Source organism: Sturnira hondurensis, unplaced genomic scaffold, assembly GCF_014824575.4.
Source record: "Sturnira hondurensis isolate 20B ecotype Veracruz unplaced genomic scaffold, ASM1482457v3 Scaffold0017436, whole genome shotgun sequence".
In the NCBI taxonomy this organism is placed as follows: domain Eukaryota; kingdom Metazoa; phylum Chordata; class Mammalia; order Chiroptera; family Phyllostomidae; genus Sturnira; species Sturnira hondurensis.
This window is the reverse complement of record NW_028090067.1, coordinates 7,411,971-7,429,798: the sequence shown is the minus strand read 5'-3', so window position 1 is coordinate 7,429,798 and position 17,828 is coordinate 7,411,971. Positions and strand designations below refer to the sequence as shown.

Sequence of the window (17,828 nt, the reverse complement as noted above, 5' to 3'; positions counted from 1 at the left end):
TCAACTGCAGATATTTAAGGTGTAGAATTTGATGAAATTTCGATATACCTTCAGGTTTTCTCATGTCCCTTTGTAATCTCTCCTTCCTTCTCTCCTGCTTTGTCTTTTATTATTATGTAGTATATCTTATTTCACTTAGATTAGTTTGCATTTTCTAGAATTTATATAAATGAATGATATAGTTTTCTAACCTTTTCCCCCAGCATAAATACTTTAGAATTAATCTATTTTGGTTTTACGCACTTTATGTTATTGCTGTGTATATTCCATGTGGGTAGGCTGCAGCGTGTTGACCCATTCACCTGTTGGTGGTCGCTTGGGTTTTTTCCAGCTTTTACAATAAAGCTGCTATGAACATTCATGTATAAGACTTTGTGAGGACCTACGAAGGCTTGTCCAGAAGGTATCCAGTCATGTAATATGAAAAATAGAGACATTTATTGAAGATAGAAGTTACAAGAAACATTGCACGTAGCACAAAGATACCTTAGTCACTTTCAAAGTAGGCACGTTGAGACTTCACACAGTTTTCCCAGTTTCCATCAGATGCCCTGACATGTGTTCCTGAATTTCATCAACAGTTTGAAATCTCTTCCCTGTCAAAGATGATTTTAGTTTTGGGAAAAGTCCGAAGTCACAAGGCACCAAATCCAGGCTGTAGGAGGGCTGAGTCACCTGGGTGATTTGATGTTTTGCCAAAAATCTCTGCATGGCTGTAATGCATGAGTGGGTGTTATTGTCATAATGAAGCTACCAGTTACCAGTTGCCCATAGCTGCAGCCTTTGGAATCACCTGAACAGTTTCTGCAGAGGAACGTTTAAGTTAATGCAAAATTTGATGCACATTTGTTGCTCTACTCACTGTCATTTTGAATGTGATGGCCACACGGGACACATGCTACTACCCTCACTGACTAGTACAGTGAAGTTTTCATCATTCACGCATGCACATTCCAGTCCTCTCTCCTTGGCTGCCAGGTTACATCGATGTTGCACAAACCATTCTCGTTATATTAACAATGTTTGGGCTTTTCCCAGACAGACCTGGTATACTTTTCATTTCTCTTAGGTCAATACCTAGTAAAATGTTTGGGTTATATGTGGGTAATGTATAACTTTTTAAGAAACTACTAAACAGGTTGCCAGAGTGCCTCCAAAGTATACATTTTATATTCTCACCAGCAAGTATGAGAGAATTCCACTTGCTTCTTATCTTTACCAATACTCAGTATGGTCAGACTTTTAAATTTTACCCATTTTAGGGGATAAGTAGTGGTATCTTGTGGTTTTTAATTTGCAGTTCCCTATTGACACTGATGGTGTACATCTTTACATGTGTATATCTGTCATCAGTAGGTCTTTTTTGGTTTGAGGTTCCGTTTAAATCTTTTGCCTCTTTTATCAGTAGATTGCATTATTTTTGAGTTCTGAGAGTTCTTTTTACGTGAAGATTCAAATCCTTTTTCAAACAGGTTTTATAAATATATGGTCCTGGTCTGTGGCTTGTTCTTTAGTAACTGTGTTTTGATGGGCTCAGATTTTAATTTTGATAAAGTACATTTTATTGATTTTTTCTTTTATTATTTGTGTTTTCTGTTTCATTAAAGAAATTTTTCCCAAGCTCAAGATCCACCGAGCTTTTCTCCTATAATTTCTTAGAGAAATTTTACAGTTTCAGTGTTTAGAGTTCAGTCTGTGATCCATTTAGAATTGATTTTTTGTTTATGGTATGAATTGTGAAGGTTCCTTTTTTAAAAACTTATGGCTGTACAGTTGTTTGATCACAACTTATTGAAATACTGTCTTTTTGTCATTGAATTGTTTTTGCACCTTTGTTGAAAATTAGCTGACAAAAATTTGGGTCTATTTCAGGACTCTGTACTTTGTTCCATTGATCACAAGTCTTTTTTAAAAAAATANTAGAATTGATTTTTTGTTTATGGTATGAATTGTGAAGGTTCCTTTTTTAAAAACTTATGGCTGTACAGTTGTTTGATCACAACTTATTGAAATACTATCTTTTTGTCATTGAATTGTTTTTGCACCTTTGTTGAAAATTAGCTGACAAAAATTTGGGTCTATTTCAGGACTCTGTACTTTGTTCCATTGATCACAAGTCTTTTTAAAAAAAATATTTTATATACTTATTTCTAGAGAGAGGGGAATGAAGGGACAAAGAAAGATAGAGAGAGAAACATTGATGTATGAAAGAAACACAGATTGGTTGCCTCTCACATGCCCCCAGTCAGGGACCTGGCCTGCAACCCAGGCATTAGAATTGAACTGGCAACCTTTAGGTTCACAGGCTGGTGCTCAGTCCACTGTGCCACACCAGCCAGGGCAGATCACAACTCTTAAAATTGTTGGTACAAGGCCTCCAACTATGATATATTAAGCCTTTGGCATTTTCATATAAACTTTAGATCATCTTGTCATTTCTTATCTATTTGGGGAGATTGGACATCTTAATATTAAGTAGTCTGACCTACATATATGTTTTATTTCTCTGTGTCTTTGATTGCTTTAGCAACATTTTCTTGCTTTCAGTATATTGGTCTTGTACATCTTTTGTCAGATTTATCTCCCAAAATTTCATACTTGTTATGATAATGTAAACAGTAATTTAAAGTTTCAGTTTCCAGCTCTGACCTGTGTAGCTTAGTTGGTTGGGTGTTGTCCTGCAAAGTGAAAGGTTGCCAGTTCGAGTCTCAGTCAGGGCACATGCCTGGGCTGTGTGTTTGGTCCCTGGGTGGAGTGTGTACAGGAGGCAGCCGATCGATGTTTGTCTTCCTCTCTTTCTCCTCTCTCTAAAGATAAATAAATAAAATCTTTTAAAAAATACTCAGTTTCCAATTGTTTGTTGCTAGGATATGGAAATACAATTGATATTTTTATTGCACTAACCTTTTATTGAGTGGAATTTACATACACCTTCCATACACAGGTAAATGATTTTTAAAAATAAGATATTTAATTTAGAATGCTCTTCTTTAAGTCTAACAGTACTTCTTATGAATTGTTTGTTAACTGTGGGTCATAGGTTGCCTTGTGGAATTAGTATGGTAGGTTGTGATCACCACTTGAAAAAAATGCAGTGAAGTAGAAAATGTCAGATTGTATTAAACTATTGCTTTGTGAAATTTTTTTCAATTATATGTGTGTATTAGATTGTAACTTTAGTAGCGAATTTATTTACGTAGCTCATATAAAAAATTTGAAAATAAGTAATTTCGCTTTTGAGGCATAGAGTAGGACAAGAAAGCAGCTAGCCCTAAGAGGAGGGTGCCGGATTAAAGAAAATATAGATTGGGTAGAAAAAGGGGTGTTGGGTAAGGGAGAAACAATGGGTTTCTTTAGAAAAGCTTTCTGTTTCTTAGTTTTGATTGGAGGTATATTTAGGCTCCATGATGAAGCTCACAGACTGTGAAAGGATGTAATTAGTTCAGATTAATAACTTAATGTTCCTAGCCGAAGGTCTTGGCAGTCTGTCAGATTTGGGAAAGCCTCTCCAAGAACATCCTCTCTTGTAAGACCTGAACATGTGGCCATAAGGTACTTTTCTCTTCGAGAAATACTGTTTTGAATAAAATCAAGCAGAAGCTGTTCAATTTGCTTACACAAAGGTATGCGTCTTGTAATATGTCTTCATATACAAAGAGAAGTTAATCCTTATAAGGGCACACATTTTGAGATACTAGCTAATGCTTTCAATTACTTTTTTTTTTTAGATTTTATTTATTTATCTTTAGAGGGAAAGGGAAGGAGAGAGGGAGAGAAATACCAATGTATGGTCGCCTCTTGTGTGTCCCCTGCTAGGAACTGGCCTGCAACCCAGGCATGTGCCCTGACTGGAAATCGAACCTCAATCATCTGGTTTGCAGGCCCGCGCTCAATCCACTGAGCTACACCAGCCAGGGCTCAATTACTTTTTCATTTCAAGGGTGTTTTGAGTTGGGTCCAGTTGAGAATGGAACATGATGGGGAACTACCTTTATGGTACCTTTAAGTTCTGAAATGTTGAATCTGTGCTTCTCTCTCAAATGCACTCTTTTATTGTTTGTCATCCAGATCCTGTGGTAGTGTTTTAGTTTCAGCTCTTGCAGGAAAAAATCTGGGTGAACAGTCCAGAAACCTTGTCAGCCTCTAGATTAATCAACTGTAACCAGGGAAGTCTGTTATAATATCTTAGATTTGCACCTTTCCCGTATGTCCATAGCCTTTCTCTGAGAGTTGGAATCATTGGTAGCTAGCTGGGTAGCCACCCTAACAAGTGTTTGTTTACTAATAAGAAGCTAATTTAATTTAGTTACTATTAAAAGTCAAACTATGGTATTGAAATGATTTCTGGATGGTTAAAATTCTTTTTCTTTAAGGCATTGGTTCTTAGCCTTTTTGGTGCCTAAAAACCCCTTTTGAAAATATAACAAAATACCCTGAACCTCTTGACAGCCATCTTCAAACTTCAGATTGAGTACCTACTTTTAAGTTTTTTAATTAAATAATTTAACATGCATTATTAAATACTCTGTAAAACCTGGTTGTTCATGCTATAGCATGAAATATAGTATAGGAATGATTATTTTTAATTACAACTATTATTTTAGAAAACATTATCAAGTAGCAGAGCCAGTTCTTAAGTTTAGAAAAGTAGTAGGTGTTGATGTGAATCTCTAACATCATACACAACAGTAGGTACTGTAAACAATTTCCGGACAAGGTGGATTGAGAAATTAATTACATGAACACAAAGAGTTAAATGTGGAAAAAGGTCAGAAAAAGGTTTTTGTTCTAAGATTCTTTTGATCTCTGTTCTGTGATTTTACCCTCAAATATTATTTTTAACCTGGACATAGTTCACTTCACAAATCTGTTTCAGGTTTCTCTAGCAAATAACAAAATCATATGATCTTTGTTTTTATGTTGTAGCTGTAAGATGAATCTAATGAAAGCTGAAATAAACCATGTCTAAAATTTATAGTAACATCAAGTACAAAATTTGTACCATTGATTTATGGTTTACTGCCTACTTAGTGTTTAATCAGGCCAAATTTTTTTTTTAGAGGATTGTGATCACTGGTTATGTAATGTCTCTCTGTTGTTCGTATTCCTGTTTGACCTTTATCTGAATATTAGTATGAGCTAACATTGCCTTTTCCTGTGTGGTAGGGACAGTTCCTAGCATTTTAAGTGTTGCAACTCAGTTAATGCTCAGAATAACCCCATGAGGCAGGTATAATTACTAGTCCCACTTTACAGATGAGGAAACTGAGGCATAGAAAGGTGAAGTAGTTAGTGGCATTTTTCTTCTTGCAGAGCTGGGTTTCTTGACTTTTCTTGACATGATACATTTGTGCTGTGTTCTCTTAAGTGAATTATAAACCTTGATTATATGGACTTACTTTCTTTGCCCAAAATGTTTATTTAACACAGTCCTTTGCACATAATTTAGGCTCTAATAATTATATATTAATTGAAAATTATATAATATAAATCAAACCCATTCTTTCTATTTGCCTGGAAATTTTAGTTAGCTATTGTTGTTGTTAAATAGTAAATATATTTTCATGTATTACATGTAATTAGTGAAGATTTGGGATTAAATGGAAGCCTGTTTTTATGTTTTTTAATTGTTCATTATTAAAACTGTGGGAAAGTTAACCAATAAAATACATACATTCACAATGAAATTTATATGATGCAAATGTTAGAATAAAGGTCATTTATTTTAAAACCTCTTTGCATGCCACAAGGCAGCAGTCCCCAACCTTTTTGGCACCAGGGGCTGGTTTCGTAGAAGACAGTTTTTTCATGCACTGAGGTGGATTCTGGATGATTCAAGCACAGTGCACTCAAGCTCACGTCCTGCTGTGCTGCCTGGTTCCTGACAGGCCCAGGTTGGTACTGGGGATGCCCACCATAATGTACATAGTAATGAAACATTAGTGTATGTTCTGGATTTTAAAAATACCTGTAAGAGCTGTGCCATTTTTATCTTTATTATGTGGTATGACTTTCTTTTGTGCAGTTGTTACAACTTTGGCATATTCAGGTCAATCGGCTTTCCCTTTATCTTTGTTTTGAGTCTTTGTTAACATCTGCTTTGGTTTTACATACATGGCATGCTTCTATTCTTCTCCCCACCATCTCCACCAAATAAAATAATTATTCAGTATTTAATTTATTCACCTAGATTTCTAAAAAATGTAAGCTTCAAAATGTTTATATGATTTTTTTTACAGCTTTAAATGATTTTTTAATGAGCTGACATGGTTTAGTTCAGATATAATTTATTCTCTTTAGGATAAGGGCTAGTGTTATAAGACTTCTCAATTATAATATTTAGAAGAGTACTACAATTATCTGGAGACTTCAAATGGCAATTTAGTCTAAAGAGCCTGTAGCAACACTCAGAAAAAGCATAGGTAGACACAGCTTTCTTTTGTGCCTTAATGCTCTCTTATGAGTGTTTGTCCCATTGTTTGCCTAGCATACAGTTAATGAAAGTCTGCTTTTCCATAGCAATTAAATTGTAACAAATGTGGCTTAAGAGTCATTCTGATGTTAGAAGCATAATTATATTAATAAATGATTGGGAAATATTTGTGCAAAACTGAGACACATGTAAATTAAAGTCTAACATGAATAATAGAAGATAAATAGACTTCCGGCTGAGATGGAGGCATAGGTGGAAACACTGTGCCTCCTCGCACAAGCAAGTTTAAAGACAACAAAGATTTAGTAACAAAAACACAACCAAAACAGACAGAAAATTGAACTGTATGGAAGTCTGACAACAACAAACCATTCAGCCAGACCGGTAAGAGGGGCGGAGTCAGCGGCTAGTGGAGTGGGATCTCGCAGAAAAAAGTGGCCAGACAGACCCAGGTGCGCAGGCGGCAGTTGGCAGATCCCAGGCATGGGGTGGCAACGGGCAGACCCAGTGAGGGTGCAAGGTGGCTGGCTGACCATGGTCACACATTCACATGCAGATAAACCAGGCAAAGGAGTGAGCAGTGAGACAGACCATGCAAACCAGGGCCCCGGCGATGGGAATTAAAGCCTAAAAGCACCAATTGGAAAAACCTTTGGCGGTCGAGGTGCTGGGAGAGGCTCCCAGGCTCACAGAGAGTTCTTTGGAGAGACTCACAGGGTCCTGGAGGGTGCACAAGCCCACACACCTGGGAACCAGTGCCAGAAGGGCCCAATTTGCTTGTGGGAAGCAGCAGAAGGGACTGAAATCTGAGAGAGAGCAGAACAAATGCCATTGTCCCCCTCTGACCCCACCCCCACATACAGCATCACAACCCAGCAACTGGGTTGCCCCTACCCGGTGAACACCTAAGGCTCCACCCCTCATAGATAACAGGCGCAAATAGACCAAAACATTATGGCTCAAGAAGAACAACAGCTCAAAGCCCCAGAGCCAATACTTCTAAGTGACCAAGAGATAGCTAACCTCTCAGGTTCACAGTTCAAAATACTGGTTATCAGGATGCTCACAGAACTGGTTGATTTTAGTTACAAATTTAGAGGAACAAAAGAAGGCTAAACTAATTAAAATTAAGGGAAATGTACAGGGAACCAATAGTGATGAAAAGGAAACTGGGACTCAAATCAAGAAAGTGGACCAGAAGGAAGAAAAAAATGACCAAACAGAAAAGAATGAAGAAACAGGAATTCAAAAAAATGAGGAGAGGCTTAGGAACCTCCAGGACATCTTTCCAACATCTGAATGTTGGAAGTCTCATTCCAACATCCGAATCATAGGGGTACCAGAAGGGGAAAAGAAACAGCCACGAGTGGAAAACATACTTGAACAAATAATAAAGGAGAACTTTCCCAATCTGGCAAAGGAAATAGACTTCCAGGAAATCCAGGAAGCTCAGAGAGTGCCAAAGAAGTTGGACCCAAGAAGGAGCACACCAAGGCACATCATAATTACATTAGCCAGGATTAAAATGAAGGAGAGCATCCTAGAAGCAGCAAGAGATAAGGGGACAGTCACCTACAAAGGAGTTCCCATTAGACTGTCAACAGATTTCTCAAAAGAGACCTTACAGGCAAGAAGGGGCTGGAAAGAAGTATTCCAAGTCATGAAATCCAAAGACCTACATCTAAGATTTCTCTATCCAGCAAAGCTTTCATTTAGAATGGAAGGACAGATAAAGTGCTTCTCAGATAAGGTCAAGTTCAAGGAGTTCATCATCACCAAGCCCTTACTATATGAAATGCTAAAGGGACTTATCTAAGAAAAAGAAGATAAAAAATATGAACAGTGAAAGGACAGCAAATTCACAGTTACTAACAACCACACCTAAAATAAAAGCAAACTAAAAGAACAGCTAGATCAGGAACAGAACCATAGAAGCGGAGATCACATGGAGGGTTAGCAACAGGGGAGTGGGAGGAGGAGAAGGGGGGAGAAGGTACAGAGAATAAGTAGCATAGATGGTAGGTAGAAAATAGACAGGGGGGAGGGCAAAAATAGTAGGGGAAATATAGAATATAGAGAACTTGAGACACGTGGTAATAAACTAAAGGGGGAATGGTGGGAGAGGGGGAGTGCAGGGTGGAGGGGAATGAAGGGGGGAAATGGGACAACTGTAATGGCATAATCAAAATGCTAAAAAATATAAATAAATAAATAAATAAATAAAAGATGATAAATAATTTGATATATACACTGCCTACCAAATACAAGAAACCAGCTTTTTAACAGCTGTGGATGCGACAGCTACCAATAAATTTTAGCTTATTTAAAATATTTTAATTTTTAAAAAACTATAAAAGATGAACAATATTAATATAAGATAGTTTCAAGAGTAGCTTCATAGCTCAGCCATTTAAAAATCTTGTTTGAATAAGCATGACCTTTTGATATGGTTCTAGTTAAAAACTGTAATTAGTGTGTTCATAATTTAATCCGAATAGAGGGAAGGAAAGTTTTTGGAGAACTCTGTTGAACATCTGTTTTGTACCAGATACTTTATGTATTACATTTAATCTTCACTAAGATATTTGTGGTGCTATTATTTTCTCCATTTTATAGATGAGTAAATTGAGCTAGAGAGTTGTCACAATAAGTAGCTAAACTAGAATTCAAACCTGTTTGACTTTAAAGCACATGCTCTTTTCACAGCTATCCCTTTGTTATAAACTAATTTGAAGATAGGATTTCTTGTGAATAACATATCTTAATCTTTCTATTTTTCACTTTTCACAGTTACCAAAGTTGTCTTTTGGGGTTTCTGTTGAACTTTTGTCTTTATAAAAGTGATAAGTGCTCAGTATACATTTAAAAATGCAGAAAAGTATGAAGATGAATAAATCTAAAATTTCACCAACCATAGGTAGCCTTGATATTTGAGTTTGTACAATGCATTTTAAAAAGATTGTTTATTTTTAGACAGAGGGGAAGGGAGAAAGAGAGGGAGAGAAATGTCAAATGTATGGTTACCTCTCGTGCGTCCCCTGCTGGGAACTTGCCTGCAACCCAGGCATGTGCCCTGACTGGGAATCGAACAGAGATCCTTTGGTTTGCAGGCCTGTGCTCAATCCACTGAGCTACACCAGCCAGGGCTATAATGCATTCTTAATACAATGGAAATCACAGGGTATAACTTTAAACCTTGAATTTTTACCAGGCATTATAGTGTAAACATTTCTTTGGCAAAATATATTACGTGATATGTATATAGCATAAAGTATCACAATTAAAGGGCCTACTCCCTTTTAGACATTGTTAGCTACTCCCTTTAGCTTTTATTTTTTTCCCTTTATAAATAATTGAGGTGAACATTCTTGTACATACTAATCAAGATGTTGCCTGATTTCTCCACCAACCAACTTTCTCCACGTGCACATTTACAAATCCACACAATCCATCCTTCCTCACACTAAAGGTACAGAGTCAAATGTTGTGTTCACAAGCTAACTCAGATTAGTCTTCGTCCTTCTGTCTGTCCTTCCTTCCTTCCTGTTTTTGTCCCATTAGTATGCTTATAGTTTTTTGAAGTACAATTAGGGTTATTTGTTTAAATTTGCTTTCAGTTTTAGGTGTTTCCCTTCTCTCATTCTTCCTCATTTTATTTTATTTTTTACATATGTAGAGTACTAACATGCTTTCCAAAGTCAAAACTATTCAAAGCCAACCCTTCCTCTTGTGTACCTTTTCTGCTGTCTCCTAATCAAGGATTGTCTGTCCTCCTGCCATCAGTGCTAGGTTTTTTGTTGTTTGTTTCTGCATCGTCATCAGCATACAAGCCCCACCTTTAAACAAAACAATCCCTGTCTGGTGTGGCTAACCAGATTGAGTGCTGGCCTGTGAACCAGAGCTTGACTGATTACGTATGGAAATATTCAAATGTATGACAGAAACACAGTAACTTTCTTTTAAGAGAACTACAGACAAGAGAGATAAAAACAAAAAAAATAATAAAACCATGTTGAAGAACATGAATTAAAGTAGAGCCTGTCACTATGGTTTAGGTTTCTAAGTGCAGCTACATTTTTAGTGCGCTGTATATTGGCAAGAATGACTCTACCATAACTGACACTCAGATAAATGTCGATACATGTTCTCTTTCAGATTTACCAAAAATTTGTCTCCTGACAAGATAAATCTAAGTACCCTTAAAGGAGAAGGTGAACTGAAGAATTTGGAGTTGGATGAAGAGGTGCTCCAGAATATGTTGGACTTGCCCACGTGGCTTGCTATCAACAAAGTTTTTTGTAATAAAGCATCTATTAGGGTGAGACTGATATCTGTGAAAAGCATTTTCTGTTTTTATTTCTTAATTTTGTGTTAGGTAATTCTGTAAAAAGTATTTTTATTAATATAGTTGAAAAAGGCAGATACCTTTGTCTAAATAACTACATGAATATATATGCTTTATAAATTTAGTCATATACCAGTATATTAGTTATTGATTTATAGATTTTAATGTTCACTTAAAATTTAATGTTATTAACACTTAAGTACATTTATTGGTAGTTTATTAATAAAGTAATTGGTTAAATTTGGCAAGTTGAAACTTTTTAATAAGATTTGCTGTCAAATGCAGCATTTTAAATTTGTGTTTATCTTAAATGAAGACATTTAAAATTTATTATTATTACTACTTATTAAAATTTATTCCTATTTGCTCTGACACTAATCATGTCACTTCTTGCTCTTAAAGACTTGGTTTGGCCCTGGCTAGGTAACTCATTTGGGTAGAGTGTCATCCATGTACACCAAGGTTGTGGGCTCAGTCCTTGGTCAGGGCACATATAAGGATCAACTAATGAATGCATAAATAAATGAAACAACAAAAACCGATGTTTCTTTCTCTCTAGAAAAAAATAAAATCATACATTGAAAACTAGTCTGGCTTAGTTTGAAAGTTTGCTTAGTGAAAATAGTGAATACTAATTTGTTTCATAAAGTTAAAATTGGGCACCAAAAGAAAAGATTGTGGAAAAAAGACAGTCTTTCAATTTTTTGTTCTATCCTTCATAAACCTAAGTATCTATAAGGATGTGATATTTTAGTGTAGATTATGTTTGAATATTATTTACTTGATATTATGTACATTTTATAGCAATGGACTCATTTTTGTACTTACCTTGAATATTTTCAAAAAGATTGGTCAGAATTCCAGAATAAAAAAAAATTGTTAAAATGAACAAAGTACTAATTGTGCTTTGCTGATAAGTCTTAGCTAAAATTCTGAAATTAAAATGTGTTTTAAGGACTGGGAAGAGAAGATATTTAAGGCAACCTGAAATTTTTACTTAAAAAGATGACTAAGAAAATATGACTAGTCGTTTATGTAATATAGGTATATTTAATTTTAAGAGTATGCATGAATTGCTTATTTAATATTTTGCAATTTAAGAAATAAGTCATCTGATATAATTTGGTATGTTTGTCACTGTAGTAAAAAAGAAACTGTGTTGGTTACTCTTTTACATTTCTTTAATGATTTGTTTTAAAGCAAAAACTTTTTTTTTTTTTTAAGATCCCATGGACAAAACTAAAAACACATCCCATCTGTTTGGTGAGTTCTGAATTGCCTCAAAAATAAACGTTTATATAAGCATATGATAGTAGTTATACTCCTTTAATATTAACACATCCTGGGATTAGAAACTGTACTTCTATAAAATCTCTGCAGTGTATGGCTACTTCCTAGAGATGTTCTCTCATACCCTTATAATACAACTTTTCTACCAGATAGTGCCTTGAGAAGGACTAAGCACATTATTTTCTATTTTGATACTTGTCTTTTTAGGCCTTCAGAGAGACATTTAAAATGGCTCTGCTCATTTACTGTTTACTTTGCTCGTAAAGAAATGAAAGACAATATGGTCTTAAATAATATACATAAAATAAAAAATAAAATACCTAATTGTTTGCGTTTTAAATGTATTTTTATTAGTCCCTAGATAAAGTAATAATGGAAATGAGTACATGTGAAGAACCACGAAATCCTAATGGCCCATCACCAATTGCAACTGCTTCAGGACAGAGGTAAGCTATTTCCATTAATCTGTATGACTGGCAAAGGGAAATTTTTCCTATAGTCATCTCTATTATCTGCAGTAATGTAACATAGAACCTCTGCCATCAAACACTTTAGAGTTTTAGTATGTATGTTGCAAAAGTAGCAGAATTGATTTTTAGCCTCTTTTATTTATCTTGCTTTTCTAAATATTTAAATAGTATTTATCAACCAAAGGCAGAGCAGAAGCAGAAAATGAAAGCAGAAGAGCTTAGGCATATTAGCTTAGGCATATTATAAATCAGATGCATATCATTTATTCTGTGCATTGATAAAGAGTTAAATTGATGCCTAAAAAATTATAGACCTTTTAGATTACTCTAAAAATTATTATTATTATTTATTTTTTTTTTAATTACTAGTGAATTTTTTTTTAAAGATTTTATTTATTTATTTATCTTTAGAGGGGAAGGAGAGGGAGAGAAACATCAATGTATGGTTGCCTTTCGTGCATCCCCTGCTTGGAGTTGGCCTGCAGGGAACCAGCCTGCAACCCAGGCATGTGCCCTGACTGGGAATCGAACCATGATCCTCTGGTTCACAGGCCCGCGCTCAATCCACTGAGCTACTAAAAATTATTAAATAAAGAATGCTTCCAAATTAGATGTTGATAGCCAAATCAGATGCTAATAAAGTAGAAACATGACCCATTTTGCAAAGTCTTCTTGAGAAGTTAGAATAGTTCTTGAAAAATAGATCTTTAAAAAAATACTGTCGATTTTTGCATTCAGTGTGTTTGGATCTGGTGCTATACATCATTTCCTCAAGGCAGGATTTTGTACCAAATGATCACATAGATTTAATGGTATTGTTACCTCCTCCAGTTGTACAACTGGGCCACCATGAATATTTATAGTATTCTGGGTACAGAGTAAAACCAGTGAAAATACTTTTTTTGAGGATGACGATGCGCATACACACATACACACATACACACACACTGTCCTCTTTCACCAAGGTCAAACCACCTTTACATCAGCATATTCTATCAGATTTACAATTGATATTTACATTACAGGTAATAGTGACTGGGAAAAGAGCTTCACATGGACTTCTTTGTAGTTTTTGCATTGTCCAGCAATTTGTGATTTTAATGTATATTTTCAGGTTTGTTTATTTATTTTTTAAAGATTTTATTTATTTGCCTTTAGAGGGGAAGGGAAGGAGAGAGGGAGAGAAATATCAATGTATGGTTTACTCTTGTGGGTCTCCTGCCAGGAACTGGCCCGCAACCCAGGCATGTGCCCTGACTGGGAGTCGAACTGCGATCTTCTGGTTTGCAGGCCCGCGCTCAATCCACTGAGCTACACCAGCCAGGGCTATTTTCAGGTTTAATAGAGTAGATTAGACCAGTTGGTCTTTAAATTAGCTAGAGTCAAAAAATTAGAAAATAGAGATGTTTATAAGATTATTGAAAGCAAAAATAGATCATGAAAATTGCTATTAATGAAAAATTTATTTTAATTAGATATGGCAGAAATTAGATATTTTGTCAGTGTGATAAATGTAGTTGATAGTGTTCTTCCTAATTCACATTTTTATAGTATCAATAAGCTTTATATTCTGACTTTGTAATTGTATGATGGCAATTCTTGTACTTCGATGCATGGCAGTATAGTTAATCTATTTCCACATTTTTCACACTTGCTTGATTATAACAATCACTTAGGGTGTTTACTAGGTCTGCAGAGTCTTTTAAGCTGTTTTTTTTTTTTAAATTACAATTCATTAGGTTTATAATGGTTGTCAAGAAGGTGAATATGGACCCTTGCCAGGTAGCTCAGTTGGTTAGAGCATTTGTCCTGATATGCCAGGGTTGTAGGTTTGAGCCCCAGTCAAAGCACATACAAGAATCAACCAGTGAATTCATAAAGAAGTGGAATAATGAAACAACAAATCAATGTTTTTTTCTTTCTCTCTAAAAAGGAGGAATATGAATATGTATTTTTCCAATTCTTTAGAGTCATGCAACTTAGGAAACACTGATCTATTTGAGTTTGTTTTTAGCTAAAAGATTAAAATAGAGGGATACTAGTAATTAATAGGCTTAGAAGAAACTTACTTGTAAACAGGAATTTTATCTTTAAGTTATAATGGACGATGTATCCAGAAACATGTAGACTTAGTCATTGGTACCGGCATCACCCTGCTGATGGTTAAGTCCTGGAAAACAATTGTAACACTTTTTAATGTGTGTACATTAAGAACAGATAGGGATGGATATTCTAAAGGGTATTCCTGTAAAATTATTTTAGAAATATTCTTTCCACTCCAGGAATGTTTCTACCTAAGTGACTGACAATTATCCTTAGAGTCCAAGCATTTCCTCTTTAGGATGCTGATGAGTTCTTACTCTTTGATTCTCTAAACCCAAGGTAGACGGTCACCTCTTTTCATAACAAAACTACATCAGGCAAGCCAAGAACTGTATAAATTAAGAACTGTTTCATTTAAGAACCACAACCACCTTTTCAAATAGGTATTATTTTCATTTTACAGATGACAAAACAGGCTCACAGACTTCTAATAGTGTTAATATACTACTAATAATACTATAAATAATAGTTATATTTTCATGAAGTATCAGAAGAGATGGACTGTTTGGTTAATATGCATTATTTCATGTAACCTACAGATAACCTACAAAATATTACCTGATTTAAAAGATAAGTCAGGCCCTAAATGGGTAGTTCAGTTGGTTGGAGTATTGTTTTGATATACCAAGGTTGCGGGTTCGATCCCCATTCAAGGTACATGCCAGGAGCAGCCAATGAGTGCACGGGTAGTGGAACAGCAAACTGATGTTTCTCTCTTTCTCTCCCCCTTTTCTTTCTGTCTCTCAAATCAATAAATAACAAATTTTCAAAATACGTCACAAAAAATTATGTGAAGCTTAAAAAAGTGAAGTGATTTACTTATTTAATAAGGTAGTAAATCAAAAAACATAGCAGCAGATACACTGGAGGCATGTACATGATCCATATGATGACAGGTTCATTTTTATTCGTGTTGGCTTTGAAATGTGTGAGAGCAAGCCTGGTGGAGGTATGTGTTAGATATTTCAAATTTATAGTCTGAAGTGAGAGATACGGATGGAGACATAGATTTAGGGATAATGGTCATACTGATGACAATCGAGGTAATGTGCCAGTTGGGCAAACTTTCACCACCCTTTCTGCCAAAATATAGTCATAGTCTGTATTCCAGTTATACTGCACTATTCATCATTCTTGAAATATAACCTCTGCTTTTCTACTTATATCTATGCCTCTATTCATGCTTTTTCCTATTCCAAGATTTCCCTTCCTTCCCATCTCTCCCTGTGGAAAGTTCATTTTCTTTTTCTAGATATATTTCTCCCTAGTTATGAGCAATTTCTTCCTCTACTAAGTATGTTGATGATTTCTTTTAAAAACACCTAATTACAGATGGCCTCATGTTTCAGTTACTAGGGTCTTTTTTTCCTCCCCAAGTAACTTGTGTACCCTGTAATGCCATAACTCTATGTTGATTTTCCTTATGTTGCAGTGTTGTTCACATAGTAGATGCACGATAAATATTTGTTAAAAAGAATTAGAGAATGTGAACTTCTTCTTACCTTATTCCTGAATTATATTCCAGCCGGACCCTGTATTCTGTTTTGTGTCAATAATTTAGGTCTCTTATTTATGTTATAGATGCCAATTGTCTAGACTAATGCTTTTTGAGAAACTGATTATAAAAGTTTAATTTGTGGAATGACCTCCAGTTTTAAAAATTGTTCATCATTTTGAGAAGAGCCCTTTTATAACTTAAATGTAACCAGGTTATGCTATTAACAAAAAATTGTTTTTAAAAACAAAATTAATAGTAGTATGATAGTTTATATCCTTGTGTGAGAATATTAACACATAATTTTTCTTTAAATGATATTTTGGGGGCTTTAGCACATTATATTTTGTTGTGCTTTACTTTTCCAGTGAATATGGCTTTGCTGAAAAAGTAGTTGAGGGAATTACTGTTTCCGTAAATTCCATTGCCATCCGCATTGGAGCAAAAGCCTTCAATGCATCCTTTGAGCTTTCCCAGTTACGGATATACAGTGTAAATGCAAACTGGGAGCATGGAGATTTAAGATTCACTCGTATTCAAGATCCACAGAGAGGAGAGGTAAAGATTTTTTTCTTTGTTTAAAAACTATTTTAGTCCCTGATAAATAAAAGATATTTAAAATAATTACTTCTCTGGTTACCTAGATTCACATACTACTAGATTTACTCTTGCCTTTTAACTGTATTTTTCTCTGTTTTATTCTTAAACATTATCAAGTGTATATATATAATGTTTTAATTTTTTTTTAGATTTTATTTATCTTTAGAGGGGAAGGGAAGGAGAGAGGGAGAGAAATATCAATGTATGGTTGCCTCTCGTGTGTCCCCTGCTGGGAAGTGGCCTGCAACCCAGGCATGTGCCCTGACTGGGAATTGAACCGCAATCCTCTTGTTCACAGGCCCGTGCTCAATCCACTGAGCTACACCAGGGCTTTTATTTTTATTTTTATTTTTATTTTTATTTTTATTTTTATTTTTATTTTTGTGTATATAATGTTTTTATCGTAATAAATATAGAGTTAATAAGTCCTATTTTAACTTTACAGCTATTCAGAATTAAATTTTACATTTATAAAACTAAAATATGTTTTATAAATTCCTGGTCACATGATTCAGATACTCTGTACTTTATATTAAAATTGAATTATTTAGAATAAAAGCATTAACAGCTTTACAGATGATGAATATCATGAGAACGTGTTACTGAATTTGTTGGAAGTAGATAATTTTTTAAAAAATAGTCGTGACTTTATCTAGAATGTCATGAAAATTAGTGAAAAGGTACATTTCTTTTTTTTTTAATCTACATTTTCCTTGTGCAAGTGAAGCTAATCTCTGTGTTCTCTTTAGGTTTTGACATTTAAAGAAATAAATTGGCAGATGATTCGAATAGAGGCAGATGCTACCCAGAGTTCACAACTTGAAATTATGTGTGCTCCTGTTCGATTAATAACCAACCAATCAAAAATCAGAGTCACGCTTAAAAGAAGAGTAAGTTAGCAGGGTTTTCTTTTTGATTCATATGATAACTGTTGGAATTGACAGGAAATTCAAAATAATTTTTAGGCAAAACATTGGCATGTTTGGCAAATAATTGTTTGGCAAACATTGGCAAATAATTTTTAGGCAAAACTAAAACAATGCAAAAACAAAAGGAAATGTAGTAGCTTAAGCAGTATTTGAAGAAACCTAC

The 17,828-nt window shown here is 34.9% G+C and overlaps 1 protein-coding gene across 3 annotated transcripts in view; it reads left to right on the top strand.

Moving 5' to 3' along the window:
- The window catches only part of BLTP3B (bridge-like lipid transfer protein family member 3B), a 71,173-nt gene that overhangs the window by 14,703 nt on the left and 38,642 nt on the right, over window positions 1-17,828 (top strand). For all 3 annotated transcript variants that reach the window (XM_037068539.1, XM_037068538.1, XM_037068541.1), the window contains 5 exons: window positions 10,589-10,751; window positions 12,003-12,041; window positions 12,423-12,514; window positions 16,505-16,694; window positions 17,486-17,626. In XM_037068539.1, the coding sequence (XP_036924434.1) occupies window positions 10,589-10,751; window positions 12,003-12,041; window positions 12,423-12,514; window positions 16,505-16,694; window positions 17,486-17,626 (625 nt within the window). The remainder of the gene's footprint in view (window positions 1-10,588; window positions 10,752-12,002; window positions 12,042-12,422; window positions 12,515-16,504; window positions 16,695-17,485; window positions 17,627-17,828) is intronic.